General features: G+C 48.4%; 1 protein-coding gene across 1 annotated transcript; it reads right to left on the reverse strand.

The window, feature by feature from the left end:
* Window positions 1-16,991: 16,991 nt before the first annotated feature.
* On the reverse strand, window positions 16,992-18,967 carry EIF1 (eukaryotic translation initiation factor 1). Its single transcript, XM_066364198.1, has 4 exons — window positions 18,781-18,967; window positions 17,910-18,073; window positions 17,688-17,789; window positions 16,992-17,212 (listed from the first exon to the last, which is right to left on the reverse strand). Exons 1-4 carry the CDS (start codon window positions 18,809-18,811, stop codon window positions 17,168-17,170), a joined length of 342 nt encoding a protein of 113 aa, XP_066220295.1. The 5' UTR covers window positions 18,812-18,967; the 3' UTR covers window positions 16,992-17,167.
* Between the last annotated feature and the right edge of the window lie 5,315 nt (window positions 18,968-24,282).

The raw sequence follows: 24,282 nt of genomic DNA on the forward strand, positions 1-24,282 counted from the left end.
TTTGCCGAGAATTAACAGGTGATGAAGGAAGGAGGCTGTGAGGTATCCATGGCAACCAGTGTCGAATGTTCTGGTGAATAACCACCCATCCAGGGCAGGTCTCGGTGACTCAGCAGATGGACTAAATGTAAATGACAAAAGGAGTGGTGTGGGCATTGGTGATAATAACTGAATCACAGAATCTCAGAGACGGAAGGGACTTGGAGGGGGCTTGAGGAGAAGGGCAAGAGCAGCTAGCTCTGCTCACATCCTGGGGAAAAGAGATGTTCATGTTGCTATGGTAACGGAAAATTATAAGCTTTCAGCAGAGTTCTGTTTGTTCCAGAAAACCAAGACTTAATTTCCACTGGCGGGCGGCAGGGAGGGCGGGTTATGCCCCCTGGCTTCTCTTCCGCAGGCTGGTTGCGCGGGGGGTGGGGGTGGGGGTGGCGACTGCACCAAATAGAAGTATGTGCTCCCTCCCGTTAGCAAGGCGTGGTGGAGGGCCGCTCTTTCAGGGCACTGGCGGGCGCGCAGTCAGGGCTCACGACCACAGCTGAGAGAGGCAGCCCTTACCCCAAGGAACTTGCCATCGTGGAGACTGCATATTCTCCTCGCGATGGTACCTGTTGAGCAGGGGTCCCAAAACTTTTTACACAGGGGGCCAGTTCACTGTCCCTCAGACCGTTGGAGGGCCGGACTACAAAAAAAACTATGAACAAATCCCTATGCACACTGCACATATCTTATTTTAAAGTAAAAAAACAAAACGGGAACAAATACAATATTTAAACTAAAGAACAAGTAAATTTAAATCAACAAACTGACCAGTATTTCAATGGGAACTATGCTCCTCTCACTGACCACCAATGAAAGAGGTGCCCCTTCCAGAAGTGCCGCGGGGGGGCTGGATAAATGGCCTCAGGGGGCCGTAGTTTGGGGACCCCTGCTGTTGAGCTTTGGGCAGCTCTTTCCTTTTCTGAGCTGGTTTTTCCCTCCAGGAAATGAGGAAGATAACTTGGGAGAGAGTCCTGTGAGTCTCTTCACAGAGTCCTGTGAAGCATCATGCATGGTGCCCAGAACTTCCTGGGTATCTCATTTGTTTGCACCTTCTTCCCTTACCCTCTTTGGGTGTCAGCTAGCCTCATCTGTGCAGTGGGAATCGGACACCCCTACCTCCCAGGGCTGCAGTAAAGGGGAAATGTGAACGAGCTTTGCACTCACTTTGTACATGTCAGGGAGCTTCACCTCCCCCAAGGCTTACGAAGGGTAACTCCATAAAAGCATTGTCTATGGACCCAAGGGTTTCCCCTCCTGCTGGCTGTGACTCAGGGACAACTGCCTCGAGGTGCCACTGAAAGAGGCAGCAGGGATGGAGTCTGTGGAGACTGAACTTCTCAGAGACCAGCACCTACTGGTCGGAGGAGGGTTTTGAAACTGAGGAGACCCAGGGTGGAATCCAGGATCCAACACTTTGATGAGTGCGTGAACAGAAGATCCAGTTTCTGGGTCTACCAGGTTGAAGACCAGCTCCTGGACCCTGGGGCCCAGCTCCTCCCCCTCCCCGTGGGTCCTGCCCCTGTGCTCCCAGTGAGGACAAAGCTGGCTGCCAGGCCCTGACAGCCCTTTGCCTGAATGAATGCAGTTGCTCTTCATCAGGATCCTAGGGCTTAAGTGCTGGTGTGTTCCGATGCTACAGATGAAGAAACAGGCCCAGATAGGTGACACAATCCCTGCCCTGAGTTCACGTGACCAAGAAGGAGTGCTGGGCTTACAGCTCAGGTCTCTGTCCACCTAGTTCTGGAATCTTCTTACTCCAGGGGAAGGGAGAGGGTGTCGTAGGCAGAATCACATTTTCCCAAAGATGTCCACACCCATCTCTGGGCCGTGCGAACATGTGATGTTATGTGGCAAAAGCGATTATGCAGATGTAATTAAGGTTGCAGGCTTTAAAGCAAAGCACTTATCCTGGATTGTTTGAGTGGGCCCAATTTAATCAGCTGAGCCTTTAAAAGCAGAGAATGTTCTTTGGCTAGAGACAGCAGTGACGTGGCTGAAGAATGAGTCAGCGAGTTGAGGAATGAAAAGGACTTGACCTGCCCTTGCTGGATTGAAGATGGGAGGCCAAGGGCAACAGGACGAGGAGTGCAGGTGGCCTTAAGAAGCGGAGAGGGGCCCCCAGCTGAGGCCCCACAACCCCACAGGACTGCGTTCGGCCAACAATCTGGATGAACTTGAAGGCAGATTCTTCCAGAGCCTTCAGGAAGGAACGCAGCCCTGTCCACACCTTGATGTGTGAGCCTGGACTTCTCACCTACAGATCTGTGAGAGAATGGATTGGTGTTGTCTGAACCTCCTAAATTTTAGGGCAACAATAGAAAATGGATGCAAGGGGTTCCAGCCTCCGGAAGGCTTTTGTCAGTAAGAACCAGCCCTGAGTGGGTTTGCGTGTGATTTTCCAAATACAGTTAAGGGAGATGTGTGTTAAGGTCTTGGACCGTTCCTCTATTCCATTTCATCGCAGTTATTGAGCACGTGCTGTAAGACAGGCTTTGGATGAGGCCCAGGGGATAAGAGATGAGTATGGTGGCCTTTCCTTGCTTTGGTGGAGTTTGGGTTCTAGGGGAGGGGTCACACACACAAAATAAACATAACGATGGTACCTAGGAAAGGGGAGAACATTTCCTGGGGAGGGAGACTCTCCAAGGGCAGTGCTGTACACCTGACCACAGGTGGCTTTGGGACACATCACTGTTTCTGATGATCACCCTGCCGGCTTCCTAACTGGTTATCGATAGAGGAAGGGATGGAGGCTGATAATGACTCAGTCGCTCTGTCCCAGGCAGTGGAGCCCTGCAGGGTATGACGTTGCTGGGACAAATAGCTATACCTGGGAGGTATTCATGTCAACATGGCCATCCATGGGCCCTCCCAGGGAAGGGGGCTCAGGTGGGGGAAGTGGGATCATGACTTTTGGCTTCTCCTTCTGTTGGGACCAAGGGGATAGCCAGTATGCCACTCTCTGACTGAGCTGGGGAGGCTGCCCACCAACATCAGGGGCCAGGGGCCAGGCCCAGCTGCCTAGGAGAGAGAGCAGGGGGTGCTCCCAGTGTAGCCTACATCTTCTCTACCTGGCCTTCCCTCTCATGTTCTCACCTGCTGCCCATCTGGGCCTTTGGAGCAGTAGCGCTCAATCCACGCTACACACCACGCTTCCCATTAAGATCGCCCTTCGAGCCCTAAGCCCTGCCCTCACGCTCGGGCCGCACAGCACCCCCGTCTTCCCAAATCAGATGTTGAGAACGAGACCTGGGCTCCTGGCTGGAGTCTGCAGGATAGGGGTGTGTGTGCGTGTGCGTGCGTGTGTGTGTGTGTGTGTGCACATGTGCGCGTGCGTGGAAGGAGAGGGCAGATGATTTGCAATCCTGAGCTCAAATCCCAACATGGTACTTCCTAATTCAGCGATTGAAGGCAAGTCACAGACTTGACGATGATACAGGCACTTACCTTGAGGACTGTGGTGAGATTTGGTCTCTCACACATGGTAAGTTCAAAGTAAGGGTCTGCTATTATTATGGGTATTTTCATCACTACCGCCTTACCTGCACCTCATGCTGCTGTTTTCTGCTAACAGGACAATCTCTCCCTTTCCTTGATTACTGTACTTTCTTCTGCACTCTTTCCTGGAACAGTCACTGGCAGCCTGGCAGCCCCCCTCCCCTGCTTCATGTAGGCGGCACACTAGCTTCTTGGGTCTCCCTACCTCTCTCTTCCACAGTGCTGGGTCATGTTGACCTCCACGCTGGAGACTGTCTTGCCTCCCACGTCTTTTTTTTTTATTTTTTAAGTGAGAGGAAGGGAGCCTGACCAGGTGGTGGCGCAGTGGATAGAGCGTCGGACTGGGATGTGGAGGACCCAGGTTCGAGACCCCAAGGTTGCCAGCTTGAATGCGGGCTCATCTGGTTTGAGCAAAGCTCACCAGCTTGGACCCAAGGTCGCTGGCTCGAGCAAGGGGTTACTCGGTCTGCTGTAGCCCTCCAGTCAAGGCACATGTGAGAAAGCAATCAATGAACAACTAAGGTGTCACAACGAAAAACTGATGATTGATGCTTCTTTTTTTTTTTTAATTTTACTTATTCATTTTTAGAGAGGAGAGAGAGAGAGAAACAGAGAGAGAGAAGGGAGAGGAACAGGAAGCATCAACTCCCATATGTGCCTTGACCAGGCAAACCCAGGGTCTCGAACCGGCGACCTCAACATTTCCAGATCAACGCTTTATCCACTGCGCCACCACAGGTCAGGCCTATTGATGCTTCTTATCTCTCTCTGTTCCTGTCTGTCTGACCCTGTCTATCCCTCTTTCTAACTCTCTCTCTGTCTCTGTACAAAAAAAAAAAGAAGGTAAGAGGAGGGGAGATAGAGGGATAGACTCTCATGTGTGCCCCGACTGGGATTCTTCTGGCTACCCCTGTCTAGGGCCAATGCTCAAATCAACCAGGCAATCCTCAGCGCCTGGGGCCGAACCTCGAACCAATCATACCACTGGCTGCGGGAGGAGAAGAGGGAGAGAAAGGGGGAGTGGGAGGAGGGGAGAAGTAGATGGTCGCCTCTCCTGTGTGCCCTGACAGGGAATCGAACTCGGGAAGTCCATACACTGGGCCAACACTCTAGCCACTGAGCAAACCGGCCAGGGCCCTCCCATGTCTTAACAATAATAACTCCCACTGTTGAATGAGCACATTTTTATAATAAAATATTGGAAAGTATTTTGTTTAGCAATGTCAGATAGTGGCTATTGAATGGGAAAACAATTCTAAAAGCACCTATTTGAGAGAAGCATTTACCCGGGTGCATTTTCGAGTTAAGGAAGAGAGGGTGGCCAGGTGACGGTGCTCGCCCAGGTGTCGCAGGCAGCAGGGGAGGGGCTGAGCGGTGAACCTGGTCAGTCTTCTTGGACTCTGAGTACTGCTCCCTCTCCTCACTCACAGTCTCTCCAGAAGCCCAATCCGCCTTCCCTGTGACCTCCAGTTCCTCTACCTGCCGGGGTCCTCACACCCACCCACCCCACTGGTCTCACTTTCCTCCCTCCCAGCCTGGCCCCATGGTTTGTCATTTCAGTTATGTGGGATGCACCTAGATTGCTGTCCCTCTTTTGCTCCAGAATCTGCCAGGCTGGTCCCTAGATCCTGACAGAAGACACCACCACCGCTTCCTGTCTCCCCCTCTGTGCAAACAGGAAAGTTCCTGAAAGTGGGCAGTTGATTCAATTGCAAATTAATATTCTGCAACTGGGTTGTTGCCTGGCAACTGTGTGAATCATATCTCTCTTTGTTTCCAAGCTCATCTGACAGTCCTTTTCTGGACGTGACCACAGCTGTCTGAGTCCTTCTGTCCTTGTCTCCATCACCGGAGGTGCGTGGCCCTGTTCAGGTCAGTCCCTGTACCAGGGCCTTTCGTCGCAAACTCTCCTGTCTGCTTAGAGATCTTGTACCTTCACTTCTTCATTCATACATTCATCTATTTATTGAAAAAAAAATTTTTTTTTTTTTTTCATTTTTCTGAAGCTGGAAACAGGGAGAGACAGTCAGACAGACTCCCGCATGCGCCCGACCGGGATCCACCCGGCACGCCCACCATGGGGCGGTGCTCTGCCCACCAGGGGGCGATGCTCTGCCCATCCTGGGCGTCGCCATATTACGACCAGAGCCACTCTAGCGCCTGGGGCAGAGGCCGAGGAGCCATCCCCAGCGCCCGGGCCATCTTTGCTCCAATGGAGCCTTGGCTGCGGGAGGGGAAGAGAGAGACAGAGAGGAAAGCGCGGCGGAGGGGTGGAGAAGCAAATGGGCGCTTCTCCTGTGTGCCCTGGCCGGGAATCGAACCCGGGTCCTCCGCACGCTAGGCCGACGCTCTACTGCTGAGCCAACCGGCCAGGGCCTGAAAATTTTTTTCTAAGTGCCTTTTTTTTTTTTTTTTTTTTGTGCCAGACACTGTGTTGACCCTGGAGACACGCTGCTAATCAACTGGGTCTTTGTTCCTTTCCTCTTGGAGGGGAGATTGTGATGTGTGACCTTAAATTGCCATGAACAATTGCAGGAGGGAAGTAAGCAGGGAAGCCTTCCCCTTCCTCCTGGAACTTGAAGCTCTCCTCCAGGCAATCCTCTTGACAGCTACATTTTTTCACTGCCCTTTTCCTTTAATAATGGTGATGATGATTAAAATTTAGGAAGAAAAAAAATTTTTTTTTTGTATTTTTCTGAAGCTGGAAACAGGGAGGCAGTCAGACAGACTCCCACATGCGCCTGACCGGGATCCACCCGGTATGCCCACCAGGGGGCGATGCTATGCCCATCTGGGGCATCGCTCTGTCTCATCCAGAGCCATCCTAGCGCCTGAGGCAGAGGCCACAGAGCCATCCTCAGCGCCCGGGCCATCTCTGCTCCAATGGAGCCTTGACTGCGGGAGGGGAAGAGAGAGATAGAGAGGAAGGAGAGGGGGAGGGGTGGAGAAGCAGATGGGCGCCTCTCCTGTGTGCCTTGGCCGGGAATTAAACCCGGGACTTCTGCACGCCAGGCCGACGCTCTACCACTGAGCCAACCGGCCAGGGCCGACCTCAGGGTTTCTAACCTGGGAACTCAGTGTCCCAGGTCGGCACTCTGTCTATTATACCACCACCAGTTGGGCTTTAGGGAGCTCTTCTAATGGCCAGATTCTTATGGTAAGCACTTTGTATGCATTGTGTTTTATAATCCTCACCACAAAGTCAACCAAGGAATGCAGGAGAAAAGAAACCTGATAAAAGTGAATGATTGAGAAAAACAAAAAAAAATGATAGACTTGATAAGACAAAGAATGGCTTATTTTTGAAAAAAATAAAACAGAAACATCTAGCAAGTCTACTTATTCAAAGAATAGAAATCACATTTGGTTAGATAGGAGAAAGATTTCAAAATGGCCCTGGCCAGTTGGCTCAGTGGTAGAATGTTGGCCTGCTATGTGGATGTCCCGGGTTCAATTCCTGGTCAGGGCACACAGGAGAAGCACCCATCTGCTTTTCCATCCCTTCCCCTCTCACTTCTTTCTTTCTCTCTTCTCCTCCCCTCCTGCAGCCATGGCTCGATTAGGGCGAGTTGGCCCTGGGCGCTGAGGATGGCTCCATGCCCTCTGCCTCAGGTGCTAAAAAATGGCTCTGGTTGCAATGGAACAAGGGCCCCAGATGGGCAGAGCATTGCCCTCGAGTGGGCTTGCCTCGTGGATCCTGGTTCGGGTGTATGTGCGAGTCTGTCTCTGCCTCCCCATCTCTCACTAGAAAAAAAAAAAATTAAAAATGGAGATTTTTTTTTTAATTATAAGAAGTACTACGCGTAATTTTATGCTAATAAATACGATAGTCTCAATAAAGGGGTCGATTTTTTTCTAAAAAAGAAAAATATACATATTTCTAAAATCAAGAAGAAAACTCAAGCCTGACCCATGGTGGTGTAATGGATAAAATGTTGACCTGGAATGCTGAAGGTGTCTGTTCCAAACCCTGGCTTCCCTGATCAAGGCAATATGGGAGTTGATGCTTTCTCCCCCCTTCTCTCTCTCTCTCTTGAAAATGAATAAATAAAATCTTAAAGAGTAAAAAAGAAACCAAATAAAAAAAAAAGAAAAAGAAAAAGAAAAACCTGACCAGGTGGTGGTGCAGTGGATAGAGTGTCGGACTGGAACGCGGAGGACCCAGGTTCGAAACCCTGAGGTCGCCAGCTTGAGTGCGGGTTTATTTGGTTTGAGCAAGGCTCACCAGCTTGAGCCCAAGGTTGCTGGCTTGAGCAAGGGGTCATTCAGTCTGCTGTAGTCCCCTGGTCAAGGCACATATGAGAAAGCAATCCATGAACAACTAAGGTACCGCAACGAAGATTTGATGCTTCTCATCTCTCTCCCTTCCTGTCTGTCTGTCCCTATCTGTCCCTCTCTCTGTCTCTCTCTGTCTCTGTCCCCCCCCACCCAAAAAAAGAAAAAACTCCAATAGTTCAAAATTATGGGAGAAATTGAAGGCCTTGTCAAAGAATTACCTCTACTAAATATTACAGCTAAGAGATTAATGATAGAATATTGTTCAGCCATGGAAAATTATGGTGTTTTTGAAGAACAAGGATATTTGCACAGTGGATTATGCTGATTTTTCTTTTTTCTTTCTTCATTTTTTTTTACTTTTTGTTGTTTTCCAATTTTTTTTCAGTGTGTATTGTTTTAATAGTCAAATAAAAATAGTTTTTAAAGGAAGAGTAGTGTTGCAACCAAAGCCCCCACTGCTTTACTCCGCCCCCCAACTCACTGCTCCAGATGGGGCTTCTGACTCCTCTCAAGGTCACCCACCCAATGGCCTTGGAACTTTCCTAGTATCCCCCAGTGGTTCCTGCCGCCTTGGGCACTGTAACCAGCCCTCGGGGCTTCTCTGATAAGGTCTCCTGCTAGGCTCTTTTGACCTCTATCTTTTGGAACCTTCCTTTTCTTCTCTCTGAATGTAAGAGTTCAATGGGAATTGTGTGGACCCTCTTTCCCGCTCCCTTGGTGGTCTCATCCTATGTCATGACTTTGGTTATGCCTTCAGTGTTCATGATCCTAAGGCTCTGTTTCCAGCTGCAATTTCTCTTCCAAGTCCAGACCTATTGCTTTTGCTGTGTTCATTCATTCAGTCACTCATCAATTCACATTTATGGAATTCTTAGTTGGTGCAGCACTGCGCCAAGTGTGGGGGTCAGCTACAAACAAGTCAAACCACACCTTTTTCCCCTCATGCAGTTTACGTTCTAGTTGGGAAGTCAGATGCTAAACCAACCACTGTACATTTATACTTGCATTATTTCAACTGTGTTTAGGCAAGGGGTCACATTTGGCATGTGACAGGTGGAAGAAGCACTTTTCTCTGCTCTCTTTTCCTCCATGGCACTTGCCACCATCTGGACAAGTACATAGTTTATGTTTGTTTGATTTTGTTTGTCTTCCCCTCACTGGAACCTGAATTCCACATGGGCAGGGAGCTTTGTTCAATGCTATATCCCTGATATAACTGTCACTGTATTTTCTCCATCAACATTGTTTTTGACATCCTGGAGAACTCTTACTTGAATGAATGGGACCTGCAGGTTTGGTGGAGCTTGATGGGGGTGAATGGGTAGATCACCATCACTCACGGGCCACCCCAGGGCTCTGGCCTGAAGCTCGGGAGCTGAGCCCAGGCTGGTCTCACTGAGGACTCCCAAGCTGATCCCCATGCCTGACAGGTTTCTGCACCTTTCAGCTAGAACAACGGTACTCAGTTCATAGTCTGTTCATAACTGTTGCTTTCTGTACTTCAACTGTTTTTGTGCATTTCAGTGCAGATCTAAATCAGTAATGAAAAATATGCTTATAAAAAATGAAAAGTCATAACGATACTTTTCTCTTTTTTTTTTAATCTTTTTTTTTTTTTTAAATTTTATTTATTCATTTTAGAGAGGAGAGAGAAATGGAGAGAGAGAGACAGAGAGGGAGAGAGAGAGGAGAGAGAGACAGAGAGAGAAGGTGGGGAGGAGCTGGAAGCATCAACTCCCATATGTGCCTTGACCAGGCAAGCCCAGGGTTTCGAACCGGCAACCTCAGCATTTCCAGGTCGACACTTTATCCACTGCGCCACCACAGGTCAGGCGATACTTTTTTAACCAGCTTGCAGAGCACAGTATGAAGTCTACTGGTTTTATGGTCCAAACTGGTGCTTCTGGAACTTTGTAAAATGAAGGTTGCTAAAATGAAGACTGGTTCAGTAGGTGTGGGAAGGGGTTTGACATTCTGCACATCTAACAAGTTCCCAGGTGGTGCTGAGCAGTGGTCTTTAATTCTGTCTCCATGGTAGGTCATAGAACCAGGTAAGTCACATCTCTGTGCACCTGACTTTGTCCTTGTTTCCCGTTGTTTCACAGAAACGGAGTGAGAATCAATGACTTGACGCACACACAGATGACTGACATGTTTGTACTCCACATTAACATTTCTTGTGTTCCCTATGGTTCCTGTTTTTAACCAACAGTCCATTCTGGGTATAAATTAACCATAAAGAACTATGATTAAAGACAATTTAAACTGTGTAACAGTCAGACTGCTGTGGCTGGGCGATGGCTGGTGATAGTGGCTGTGGAGTGAGTCACACATCGGCTTCTGAGAACCATGGAGTCCATCTGCTGCGTGTGCACCTTCTGCACAACACACAGTTGAATTTAAAGGTATTTTAAAAGTTATTAATTTTAAAAGTTGACATTGAAATAGGCACTGTTGCTGCTTGTAATGATGGGCCTGTTATAGCTTTGTTAACTCCTGGGGTTTTGTAAGCCTCAGGAGAAAACCGTGGACCACCGATTCTTGTTTTGGGTAGTGGGCTCTTTTTCTTTTTTGAGAGGGAGACAGAGAAAGAGAGAGGGAGGGACAGATAGATAGGAAGGGAGAGAGATGGCACTTTAGTTTGTCATTGCTTGCTTTCTTATATGTGCCTTGACTGGGGGTTCCAGGTGAGCCAGTGAGCCCTTGCTCAGGCTGGTGACCCTGCGCTCAAGCTGGTGGGCCTGCCATCAAGCCTACGACCTCGGGGTTTTGAATGTGGGTCCTTAGCATTCCAGGCTGATGCTGTAGCCACTGCGCCACCATCTGGTCAGGCTGGGTAGTGGGCTCTTTTAAGAATCTGATAAAAACCATGTAGTGTCACAAGAAAATGACCACAGGTACATCACACACGAAATCTGCCTCAGGGGTTGGTTTCTCAGATGCTGGTAACCAAGTTCTGACCCTCGATCACCCCCTTTTCTTTTTTTTTTTTTCTTTTTTTTCATTTTTCTGAAGCTGGAAACGGGGAGAGACAGTCAGACAGACTCCCGCATGCGCCCGACCGGGATCCACCCGGCACGCCCACCAGGGGCTATGCTCTGCCCACCAGGGGGCGATAATCTGCCCATCCTGGGCGTCGCCATGTTGCGACCAGAGCCACTCTAGCGCCTGAGGCAGAGGCCACAGAGCCATCCCCAGCGCCCGGGCCATCTTTGCTCCAGTGGAGCCTTGGCTGCGGGAGGGGAAGAGAGAGACAGAGAGGAAAGCGCTGCGGAGGGGTGGAGAAGCAAATGGGCGCTTCTCCTGTGTGCCCTGGCCGGGAATCGAACCCGGGTCCTCCGCACGCTAGGCCGACGCTCTACCGCTGAGCCAACCGGCCAGGGCCGATCACCCCCTTTTCAACCCATCTTATATACAATACTCCTGATTACGTCCCCTGAAGTTTTAGCTCTGATAATGCTTCTTTCCTGCTCAAGGTTCTTCAATAGTTCTCCACGACCCACAGCACTGTTTCCCCAAGGGGTCTGTGGCCCTCCTGTAGGAATTGGCTGATGCTAGTTAAAAAGGCCGGATGTCAGGTGAGGAAGGGAGTCAATTCTAGACTTGCTTGGTACAATGTTCAGTTCCCAAATACACTTTCTTTTACCTGTTTATAGTTTACTGCAATTTGGATAGGCTTTAGCCAGTTTTTGTAAATTCCCGTGTAGTTTTAGCTGACCAATGTTTTGTCTTAAATGACACCATTTTAAGAAATGTTTGGGCCCTGGCCGGTTGGCTCAGTGGTGGAGTGTCGGCCTGGAATGCGAAAGTCCTGGGTTCGATTCCCGGCCAGGGCACACAGGAGAAGCGCCCATTTGCTTCTCCACCCCCCCCTTCCTCTCTGTCTCTCTCTTCCCCTCCTGCAGCGAGGCTCCAATGGAGCAAAGATGGCCCAGGCGCTGGGGATGGCTCCTTGGCCTCTGCCCCAGGCGCTACAGTGGCTCTGGTTGCAAAAGAGCCACGCCCCAGAGGGGCAGAGCATCGCCCCCTGGTGGGCAGAGCGTCGCCCCCTAGTGGGCGTGCCAGGTGGATCCCGGTCGGGCGCATGCAGGAGTCTATCTGACTCTCTCTCCCCATTTCCAGCTTCAGAAAAATACAAAAAAAAAAAAAAAAAAGTTTGATTTGTTGTCCCTGCTGCAGAGGGTGGGCCTGTGGGTCCAGACTGCTGCTGCCTGGGGTGGGGCAGGGAGACTGAGGAGAGGGGAAATGGGGGAAGAGAGAGAAGGGGAAAATCCCAACTTGCGGCTCAGCTGACTCTTCTCACACCAACTTTCTTCTTTTTCATTTTTTCGAAGCTGGAAACGGGGAGGCAGTCAGACAGACTCCCGCATGCGCCCGACCGAGATCCACCCGGCATGCCCACCAGGGGGCGATGTTCTACCCCTCTAGGGCGTTGCTCTGTTGCATCCAGAGCCATTCTAGCGCCTGAGGCAGAGGCCACAGAGCCATCCCCAGCGCCCGGGGCCATCTTTGCTCCAATGGAGCCTCCGCTGCGGGAGGGGAAGAGAGACAGAGAGGAAGGAGAGGGGGAGGGGTGGAGAAGCAGATGGGCGCTTCTCCTGTGTGCCCTGGCCGGGAATCGAACCCAGGACTTCTGCACGCCAGGCCGCTGCTCTACCGCTGAGCCAATCGGCCAGGGCCCCACACCAACTTTCAAGCCCGCATTTTCCTACACCTTTCTCTCTAGAAGTTGCTGGTTAAGTTCTCTCTCTGAGTATGTTCACCATGGGCCAGTGAGTCGTAACTATTAAGTCAGAGTAAATGTATACTTGAAACGCTGGGCACAGGAAGAGACAGTACTGCTCTATGCAAGGCCTTTGTTGCTGCTGAATGGTCCTACCTTAAGCCCCTCATACACATACACACTGTGTGCTTTCACAATGGCCCTTGACTCTTTTATTTTTTTATTTTTTTTATTTATTCATTTTAGAGAGGATGGGGGGAGATAGAGAGAGAGAGAAAGGGGAGGAGCAGGAAGCATCAACTCCTGTTGGTCAAATAAGTTTGTAAATATGATATATATGTTTGCTCGCTTGTGACTTATATTGGGTGTGGGGGACAGGCTATATATATATAAGCAGGCCAGGTCGTTGTAGCCTAAGGTTTGGTTTTAGGACTAAGCTTTTCCCCACACTCTTGACTGATTGTATGATCTGGGTGGTGCACTCTCATGAGGAATCCAATTATGCCTTGGATAAGTGACTTTGTATCAGAGACTTCCTTGTTTGTATATTGGATTAAGGGATTTTGGTTTTCTACACTATAAAGTGGGACAGACCAGGAGCTTGCTCACTCAGTTCCTGCTATCACGATTGCAGGGGCTTCTCTGATCCCTTGCCCTTCATGGGAAAAGCTGGTTTTCTGCTTTTCCCTTGTCTTCTTTTGTGGTTTGCCTGTCTTGGTGAGACACCAATAAATAGGATGGCCCACCATCCTCCGACTCCGCCGTTTCTTTACCATCTGCCTGAATCCAATGGGAACCTGCATAGGCCAGGCGGCTGCTTTGATAGTGACAGCTATGGCTCCTGGCCTTACAACTGGCGTAGTTTGCGGCAGGATTCAGAGATTGGTATGGGGCCGCCACCCTTGATGGGTGGCCTAGAGTACTGGTTGCTGCTCTGGTTCCCCATGGCTGTCCTTTTAGGGGCCATGGGCTACGTGTTTTTTACTCAAGGGGAAACCAGGAGTTCTGTGCGAGAAGCTGCCCGAGGTCAAAAGCTTCAGTGTGAATTGCAAATAGAATGGCAGAAAAGGCTGGAATTGGAGCAAGCAGTCCCTACCCTGCTATCCCATTTGAAAGCATGTGGCAGGGCAGTCATACAGGCTCTGGACCGCCTGAGTGCTGCATACGGGCGACCGCTGGTCCACTTCACTGGTTCAATGGTGAGGCAATGGGCTCAAAAGCTGGGGGTGGACTGGAAGTACCATATTCCCTACCACCCCCAGGCTGCTGGTATCATTGAGCGGTATAATGGACTCTTAATGCAGGGACTGCGACAGGAGGGGGGCACCGGCTCTCTTACTGGATGGACACGCCGCTTATGGACAGTACTCCGGATTTTGAATGAGCGACCTCGACGGGGGAGCCCAGCTCCAGTAGAGGCCCTCCTGCGTCAGACAGCTGCCCCCATTCAGTTGCAGATACGCACCAAGGACATTTTACTCAAGCCAGGTTTCGGACAGCAGGGCAACGTGCTCTTGCCTGCTCCAACAGCCCTTCTTAAAGGACAACGGCTTCAATGGACTTGGCCCTGGACTGTACCCATCTGAGATGGGTGGCCTTGTTGGCACCATGGGGAAAGGGGCTAGAGGTGGACCTCCAGTTAACTCCTTGGGCAACCAGCACCTGGCCACCTAAGGTAGAAGTGTATTATCCCTTGAGTGCTCAAGGGGACAGCATTTTGAAGGGCACCTTTGTAATTTCTTTATGGCCAATAATGAGTTCTCCTATTTTACTACACATAGAACCAGCAGATGCTGGTGTATTGGCCAATAAGGTTTGGTATGCCCGCTCAGGGCGACCTCTGGTGCCAGCTACGGTGCTGTCTGCAGACAAAACTCTGGCCTGTATTTTGCCAGAGGGAAAGGATTTGCCTCTCTTGGTGCCACTGATAGCTCTCTCATTTCGCCCATAGTTTTTGATCTGTTAATCCTATTGCTGTAGTTGGTACTATTTCTGTTTATGCAATGTATCCCACTCCTTGCACAGTGACCATCATGGAAGATGCCTGTGGTTTAGATTGTAAAGTGAGCAAAAGGGGTGGAATGTTGGTCAAATAAGTTTGTAAATATGATATATATGTTTGCTTGCTTGTGACTTATTTTTGGTGTGGGGGACAGGCTATATATAAGCAGGCCAGGTCGTTGTAGCCTAAGGTTTGGTTTTAGGACTAAGCTTTTCCCCACACCCTTGACTGATTGTATGATCTGGGTGGTGCACTCTCATGAGGAATCCAATTATGCCTTGGATAAGTGACTTTGTATCAGAGACTTCCTTGTTTGTATATTGGATTAAGGGTCTTGGGTTTTCTACACTATAAAGTGGGACAGACCAGGAGCTTGCTCACTCAGTTCCTGCTATCACAATTGCAGGGGCTTCTCTGATCCCTTGCCCTTCATGGGAAAAGCTGGTTTTCTGCTTTTCCCTTGTCTTCTTTTGTGGTTTGCCTGTCTTGGTGAGACACCAATAAATAGGATGGCCCACCATCCTCCGACTCCGCCGTTTCTTTACCATCTGCCTGAATCCAATGGGAACCTGCATAGGCCAGGCGGCTGCTTTGATAGTGACAGCCATGGCTCCTGGCCTTACAACTCCCATATGTGCCTTGACCAGGCAAGCCAGGGTTTTGAACCGGCAACCTCAGTGTTTCCAGGTTGATGCTTTATCCACTGCGCCACCACAGGTCAGGCGGCCCTTGACTCTTTTGCCCAGAATGCCCTGCTCCAGAGCCCATGGGTGTGGACCAGTGGGGTAAATTTCCCAATCTTCCAAGATCCTGTGCTCTAAGCCAGGAGTAGCACTGGCCCCTTTCTGCCTCACAAGGCTGTGCGGGCCTTAAATCCCATCAGGGTGTCTGCTTGACTCACCTTTGTGTGGGGTGGTCCCCAGCAGCACTGCATGAGCCAAGATTCATGTAGGAGTATTTTAAATTGTGAAGGTACAGGTTACCAGGGTAAGAGCAGACAGGGTTCCAGCCAACCTGGGTTTAGAAGAGGCTCTCTCCTTTATTAGCCCTGGAATTTCCACATGTTTTTTTTTTTTTTAATAAATTTTTATTAATGTTAATGGGATGACATTAATAAATCAGGGTACATATATTCAAAGAAAACATGTCTAGGTTATCTTGTCATTAAATTATGTTGCATACCCCTCGCCCAGTCAGATTGTCCTCCATCACCCTCTATCACGTTTTCTCAACCATCAAATGGAGATTAGCTTTATTATTTCAGGCTTGAGACACACCCACATCACACCAAGTGGTTTAGGATGTTATACGTTCAGTTTAGTTGGCTCCACATAGCTCACTTGTTCCAAGTTGACTTTATCTACAATACAGGGGCTGGAACAAGCAGGAAAATCGTGGAGTCACTTTTCTTAGCAGTTGGAAGCCCGTATTTCAGTAACTGAAATTAGAACTGTTAAAAACACAGAATTCTCCACATGCTGGCAGAAATTACTGTGTTTAACAGAATAGACCCAGTAGACCTTGATATATTTTGTCCTTTTGTCAACGGAGTCTCATACCATTCAATTTCAGCTTCTCAAACACTTCAGTCACTAACTTTTTCATACTACAAACCTTAGTTCCTAGAAGCAGCGTGCTTTTGCATACCTTTTCTAAGGGTTTTAATGAGGCCAAATCCACACATTTGGCCTTTTGGGAAATTTGAAGGAACTGAAGGTTTTCTTGACCTAGGATTGTTCAGGCCCCAGCTGAGCAGCTTTGAGTACAGACAGACCCACTGCCCACTTCTGTGATTCCTTCACATACACAAGACTGACTATACATAAAATAGAATCTGCAAGTCAGATGTTTCTGAAAACAAGTTTATTTAAATAAGGGTTTAAATACATTACATAACATTAAAACTGAAGGGGGGAAAACCCAAAAATCAGTTTGTTATTTCACATGGCCTTGGGCAGCTGTTCCTAGTAAGTTGCAAGCTCTACACCTAGCTAAGTGACTGACACATCGGCTTGAAATTTGTTCCCTTGTCAAAAGTTTAACTCTGATATAAGGTTGGCCTAAAATTCTGGTGTTTGGACATCAATTAGCCAGGATATGTCTGGTCCAAAAGACCTTAGTGGCAAGCCAGATATCCTCATCACCTCACTCGAGGAAAGGTAGCTTTTCAAGTCCATCCACCCAGTCCTGTTGGCGATCTTTTGACTACCAAGGCTCCCTCTAGTGGCACAGAAGCCGCTGCTGCCTAACCCCTGGCCTCTCAGCTTCACTGCAGGGTGTCCTGGTGGTGACATTCTCTGAGGGCAGGGGACTCTGGAGAGGAGCCAGACATAGCTGTCTGGAACCTTGGGGCTTGGCTGAAACATCACATTACTGCTTTGTTTCAGGCGGGACACTGCCAGGCGCCTACTGCTTGACCTCTGTTTAAATGAGGGACTTCAAGACTAGACAGCATGGCTCTTTTCAGTTTATTGCATGAAGGAGTTACACTAGTCCAAGTTAAAAGCAGACCCCAAATGGTTACATCTCATAAGCTGTGAGGTTTTTAAACTTGTGACAAGGGACAGAAGGGAAATGCTACTCATTGCAAGGAAATCCTCACTTAAGCTTCAGTGAGCCAAAAGCACTTAAAACCCATGAACCTTCAGCTGGTCGTCCTTAGCCAGTCCAATCTGCAAAAGAAAAAAGGGCATAATTATAAAGAGTAGACATAGAATTAAAGTCTCCAATACTAGCACCAATAGTCCTGTCTTCCCAATGAGTAAGGGAAGTCCAGGAGCTAAGATGCACACCTCAGGCACCACGAGCACAGCAGATCTCAACTCGGGACGCTCAGTTAAAAACCAATCATGTAGAATTTTAACTTATGAGGAACAACCAATCAGACATCCTGGTCATGTTAATACTTGTCCATATATATAAATAAATAAAATTTAAACATGTAACCTTTAAAGTACATCTGTAAAAAGTAAACAAGGCAGACAAGTTCCTTCTATTTTTGGAAATACATTTGTCTACGCACTTCAAAACTCAACCGTTTCAATCAGCCTTACAAAATGAAACTTTCCCAGCAGAAACTGAATAGATCAGGCAGGATCTGAGATTAACTAGGGCAGAGGCTCAAATGCATCAAGTGACTGAACTCACCTCTACCAGGAACTGGCATATGTTCTTGCGCTGGTCACCCTGTAGCTGAATTACTTCTCCATATTCTGGATGCTCAATTACAGTACCATTGCAGGCAAATTTCTGCAAGGGAGACATCAAAACAAATTAGGCCGAGCAACAGCACCGATACCCTAATAATTCCTTTTGGTAAACAATACAACACAGCCCCCCACGTGAGCCCGTTAAATGTGAATTTCCTACCTTCTTAAACGCCTTCACTAGTTTCTTTTTATCGTAATCATCAGCGATCCCTTGGACAGTGGTAAGGGTCTTCCTGCCGTTTCTCTGTTGAATTCTTATATGGATATAATCCTCAGTGCCAGCAGGAAGCAGATCATCACCCTTACTTGCATCAGCAAAGGGGTCTGGAAAGAAAGGTCAAATTTAGAGCCATTGTGGCTCAGATGCCACTGTCACCCCTCTCTCTGAATCTTTTGTGCGTGTAGAAAACTAATACTGCAATCACCAAAAGCCTTGGTCAAATCAAGTAGTCCTTTGTGGGCTCCCTCCGAACAGGTCAGTCCGGGACGGCAGGCTTGCCAAGGCCCGTAGAAGGCCTGGGCCTCTGGGCCCGCCCTCGGCAGGCGATCACGTGTCGGGGGAACCAGGGCTGGCAGGCAACGCCCCGCTCGGCTGATGCAACCCGACGGAACCCGAGCTCGAGGCGGGGCCACCGTCCCGCCCCATTGGCGCGCGCGTTTGTCACTTAGGACTGGTGCCGCCTTCCTCTCCCGGGTCGGTGACAACGGCGGTGACGTGAAGGACGTGACGCACGAAGGGAGGGAGGGGGCGGGTGTGGCTCGCGGTGGCGCTGGAGCCATTAGTAAATGCGCCACCCGAGACGCCGGGCCCGCCCAAGAGCTGACCTCTCGCCCTGCCCTTCCGGTCACGCTCAGGGGCCGACCCCAGGGCCCAAGCCCCGGCCCCACTGCCCGAGAGGCCAGACATCTTCCCTCCGCCCAAATTTACGAAGGCCCGGGGCACCTGGAAGCTTTCCGGGCCCCGTCTCCGGGCCTCCACAACCCCGCCGCCCCACCCGGGCCTTCAGCCCTCGGACCTCTCCGCCGCTTACCGAAAGAGTGGAGGTTCTGGATAGCGGACATACGATACGATTCCTTTTCCTCGGTGGAAACGGCCTGCGGAAGGCTGCGGCGGGAGAAGGCGGGCAGGGGGGACGGAGCGTCGGGAAGCGAGGGGGGCTCAAGGGGGAGGTTGCTGAGTCCTCGGCGGCGGCTCAGTGACTGGGGCGGAGGGGCGGTGCCTGTATTCACTTATATAGCCGCCCCTGTGTCGCCACCGCGCTGCCCTCACGTCTCGACCCCGCCCACGGCGTCATGTCCCCAGCGCCTAGACGCTGCCGCTTCCAATTGGTCCGGGGGCGGAGACGCGGGACGGCGCTTGCGCAGGGGCTCAGTGCTGCGGGAGAGCGTCCTCTGACTCGGAGAGAGGTGGAAGGGGGAGGGAAAACTTGGGCGGTCTAGCCGCCTGCGCAGTGCGGAAGGAAGGTGTCGGCTGCGCAGGAAACTGGCGGAGGTTTCGGGCGCGCCTGCGCACTATATTCTCTCTCCTGTTCGGCGTTTTTGACCCTGCTGCTGCCCTACCTGCTCGAGGACGGATTTTTATGGGGTAGATGGGCAGTCTTCACAGGGAATTTAGATTCTGAATCTCCAGAACAGGATAAATTACCACTCTCTCGTACTCACCTAGTTACCCACTTACTCTTTCTTTACAGATTTAGGGTGGCACTTTGATCAAAATACAATACCATAACCCAAATTTTGTTAACTTAAAAATGCCTTTCAAAGTGAGAAGCAACAAACATTTATTTGAGTCAATAAGAATAGTTTTTCGGGAACCATTAATTCAGACAGAAGCCCCCAAAATGTTGCTATTAGGAGACAAAAGTAATGGTTATTTATGAGGAAGGGGAACAATGACATCAATAGAAGGAAGGTGTTTCTGTTGGTGCAGATAACATAATATGGTGAGGTTAATTCTATACAATGTATTTAATTTTCACTGCAGTAGTCATAGTAACTGCTTTCTTATTATCTTTGGAAACACTTCTTTGGGACACAATGTTGTCCTAGGCCGGGTCCAAAGGTTATTTGTTCTGTTTTAACATTCCAAGGGTTGAGGTATAAAAGTGCAAGGCAGAAAGACGAGAAAACACACACACACACACACACACACACACACACACACACACACACAAAACAGTGCAAGGCAGGGCCTCTGGCACGGCAGACAGGTTTCTTTTTTAAGTGGCTTGGTTTATTATGTATATTTTGACAACCTTAACTTTATAATTTAGATTAATTTATCATGATGATAGCTAAGATATCATTAGATGAATCTAACCTAAAAATTAGTTAACTCTAATGATTATTTCCATAATAAGGAAAGAATGCCCAGCCCATTAGCATGATGAGTTCAAGGGAGAGGAACTGATTCTGGAGGCCAGAGAAGAATTCAGGCACCTGCAGGATGTTATTTGTGCCATATGAATTGTGTGGGGGAAAGCCTTCCCAAATAGTAGATGAACTATTGCCTTCAAAATAGTCAACTTTCCTCGCTCTTTTAACTTATTAATTGAAATACTTTAAGTTGCAGGGGTAAAAAAGTGTTTTTAGACTCCAGGGCCTCCAGTTGCCAGGCAGGTAAGATAAAGGAGTACAGACAGCAAAGTGTGATATAATCGGGTGTGTTGGGGGCTGGGTAAAGCAGCTACTCACCTGCAGCCCATTGTGCTAGATCTTCTTCAAGAGAACCTGGAAATTCAGATGTTTATTTAAAAAAATCTCTTGAAGGCTGTGGAGAAAAAGGAACCCTGATTCACTGCTGGTGAGAATGTAAATTAGTACAATCATTATGGAAGAAAGTATGGTGGTTCCTCAAAAAATTAAGAATAGAGCTACCATACAACCCAGCAATTCCTCTACTAGGTATTTACCCCCAAAACGCAAAAACATTGGTACGTAAAGACACATGCAGCCCCATGTTCATCACAGCATTATTCACAGTGGCTAAGACATGGATACAAAGTGCCCTTCGATTGGATTAAATAAAGAAGATGTGGTATATATACAAAGGAATTCTACTCAGCCATGAGAAACAATGACATAGAATCATTTATGACAACATAGATGGACCTTGATAACCTGACACTGAGTGAAATAAGTAAATCAGAAAAGCTAAAAACTATGATTCCACACATAGGTGGGATGCAAAATTGAGACTCATGGACATAGATAAGAGTGTAGTGGTTATCAGGGGTGGGGAGGTGAGGGGAAGGGTATAAAGAGGGACAAACATAGGCAAAGGAGAATGATTGACTTTGGGTAATGGGTATACAACATAATCGACTGTCCAAATGATGTGGAGATGTTTACCCGAAATCTATGTACTCTTGTTGATCAATGTCACCCTGTTAAATTTAATTTTCTAAATAAAAAAATAAAGGAGGAAGTTAGCAGTCTTAAGTTCTGCCAAAACAAAATCACCAGATGTCCAGATGGCCTTGAAACCCTGCATGTTGGTCCTGGTATCAGGGAAGGACAACCTTGAAACTTAAAAGTTTATAATCTCTTAAACCCCAACAAGTAAGGGTGCTCAGACTAGCTGAGTTGCCCGCTTGTGCCTGTGCCAAGTGTATAGCTTTGTTCAATAAACTGCTTGCTTTGCAAAACCAAACCAAACAAAAAAACCAACAACCTCTTGAGCTGTGGCCAGTGGTGCATTGGCATTGGATAGAGCGTCCTCTTGGAGGGTTGAAGTCACTGGTTCCATTCCCGAAAGTGCCGGCTTGACCCTGAGGATGCTGGTTCCCGCTCAGATCAGGGCACATATGTGAAGCAATCAGCCCACATATGCACAACTAAGTGGAACAACGAGTTGATGCTTCCCTTCCTCTCTCCTCCTCTCTCTCTCTCTCTCAAAAAAAAAAAAAAAAAAAAATTAAAAGGAACAAAACAATAAATCTCTTGATTTTTAAAGACTGCCAATAAATGGACTTTTTGGACCACACTGTGTTGGCCCCATGGACGCAGAAGGAGAGCCTCAGGGAGAAAAAGTTAGGTGGACTGAAGTCATTGTTCTGATTGTTTACTGAGCAATCTTCTGATTTAAAATTTGGCTTCTGGCCTGACCTGTGGTGGCGCAGTGGATAAAGCATCGACCTGGAAATGCTGAGGTCGCCGGTTCGAAACCCTGGGCTTGCCTGATCAAGGCATATATGGGAGTTGATGCTTCCAGCTCCTCCCCCCTTCTCTCTCTCTATCTCTCTCTCCTCTGTCTCTCTCCTCTCTAAAAATGAATAAATAAAATAAAAATTAAAATTTGGCTTCTGTGATATCAGGAAGGGGAAACCAAGGCTAGAAGTCATGGACATCCAAGTCTCAATTTCATCCCAGTCTGAGAAGCTGAAGGCCCAGCCTGCCCTCCACCTGGGTACCTGGGTACTCACGGAGGGCTCTGCTTGCAAGGGGCTTGGGGAGGGCGAGTGGAAGACTCAGAGCTATCCCTCCGGGAGTGCACACCTACGAAAATTTAAAATAATTATATTCAGTTTATCGATCTTACATTTTAGGAAAAGATCTTATTAAAAGAAATCCTTTCTCTGCCTTGAGTTTGTAAAAATATTCTGTATTTCCTTTTGAGAGTCTTACAGCTTTGCTTTTTACTCTTAGGTCTTTTTTTTTTTTTTTTTAGATAGGAATGAAGAGAGATGAGAAGCATCGATGCCAGGGTCCTCGGCATCCCAGTCCAGTGCTCTATCCCCTGCGCCACTGCCTGGTCAGGCTCACCCTTAGGTCTTTAAGTCATCTATAATTTGTTTTTGTATGTAGTGTAAGAAGGTTTTTTTTGGCCCTGGCCAGTTGGCTCAGTGGTAGAGCGTTGGTCTGGCGTGCAGGAGTCCCAGGGTTCGATTCCCGGCCAGGGCACACAGGAGAAGCACCCATCTGCTTCTCCACCCCTCCCCCTCTCCTTCCTCTCTGTCTCTCTCTTCCCCTCCCGCATCCAGGACTCCATTGGAGCAAAGTTGGCCCGGGCGCTGAGGATGGCTACATGGTCTCTGCCTCAGGTGCTAGAATGGCTCTGGTTGCAACAGAGCAATGCCCCAGATGGGCAGAGCATCGCCCCCTGGTGGGCATGCTGGGTGGATTCCGGTCGGGTGCATGTGGGAGTCTGTCTGACTGCCTCCCCGTTTCCAACTTCAGAAAAAATACCAAAAAAAAAGAAGGTGTTTTTTTTTTTTTTTTGCCGACCAGGAGGTGGTGCAGGGGATAGAGAGTCGGACTGGGGTGCCGAGGACCCTGGTTCGAGACCCTGAGGTCACCAGCTTGAGCGTGGGCTCATCTGGTTTGAGCAAAGTTCACCAGCTTGGACCCAAGGTCACTGGCTTGAGCAAGGGGTTACTCGGTCTGCTGTAGCCTCACAGTCAAGGCACATATGAGAAAGCAATCAATGAACAACTAAGGTGTTGCAACGAAAAACTGATGATTGATGCTTCTCATCTCTCTCCGTTTCTGTCTGTTTGTCCCTATCTATCCCTCTCTCTGACTCTTACTCTGTCTCTGTAAAAAAAAGAAAAAAGAAACATGTAATAAATGTTATCTCATTGAAAAAAAAGAAACATGTAATAAATGTTATCTCAATAAAAAAAGAAACATGTAATAAATATTATCTCACTGAAAAAAAAAAGGTTTTCCCCCCTATATGGATAGCCAGTTGCCTCAGCGCCATTTATTGAATAATGCATCTTTGCCCCTGACTTTTGCACACTGATTCAGCCTCCCTTCTCTATCATAAATGTGCTTCTACATATGTGCGGGTTCATTTTTAGAGTCTCAGCTCTGCTCCACTGTTATTTACCACTTAAGCACACTCTCTTAACCCTTTGAGTAGTACGAACGTTCATGTACATTCTCAAGCCTCCTGACCATCCAGAGTACGATCGATTTATTTTTAAAATGTGTAAGGCAACATTTAAAAAAGGCAAATGTATGTTCTTCTTGTTTCCATAAATTGGTTATCAAACAAACATGATTTTAAGTTAATAAAACTGGAACTGGAACTAATTTTATTTTTTGAAAAAAGAAAAAACAACTCCCAGGGGTCAGCGAGCATGAAAAAAACTCACTACTCGAAGGGTTAATTACAGGAGCTCTACACACTGTCTTGATGTCCAATAGGAGGAGCCCTTCCACTTTGTTCTTTTTTCAGAATTATTTTGGCTCTTGTTGGCCCTAGCCCTCCGGTCAGGCTCATGGTTAATAATCACTTCCCACATTCTCCACCACAGCGGTTCTATGAAGCACCCAGAATTTTCTCATCTCAGTGTATTTGTGCATGCTCTCCTTTTTCTTTCCATCTCTTTGAGGACATATAAGAACTTATATTTTGAGAGAGAAAGGTTGGAAAGAGAGAAAGAGAGAGAGAAGCATCAACCTGTTGTTCCACTTAGTTGTGCCATTGATTGCTTCTCATACGTGCCCTGACTGGGGCTTGAACCAGGGACCCTGGGGTTGAGCCAAAGACTCTGGCACTCCAGTACAATGCTGTATCCCCTGCA

Source organism: Saccopteryx leptura, chromosome 2, assembly GCF_036850995.1.
Source record: "Saccopteryx leptura isolate mSacLep1 chromosome 2, mSacLep1_pri_phased_curated, whole genome shotgun sequence".
Lineage (NCBI taxonomy): Eukaryota > Metazoa > Chordata > Mammalia > Chiroptera > Emballonuridae > Saccopteryx > Saccopteryx leptura.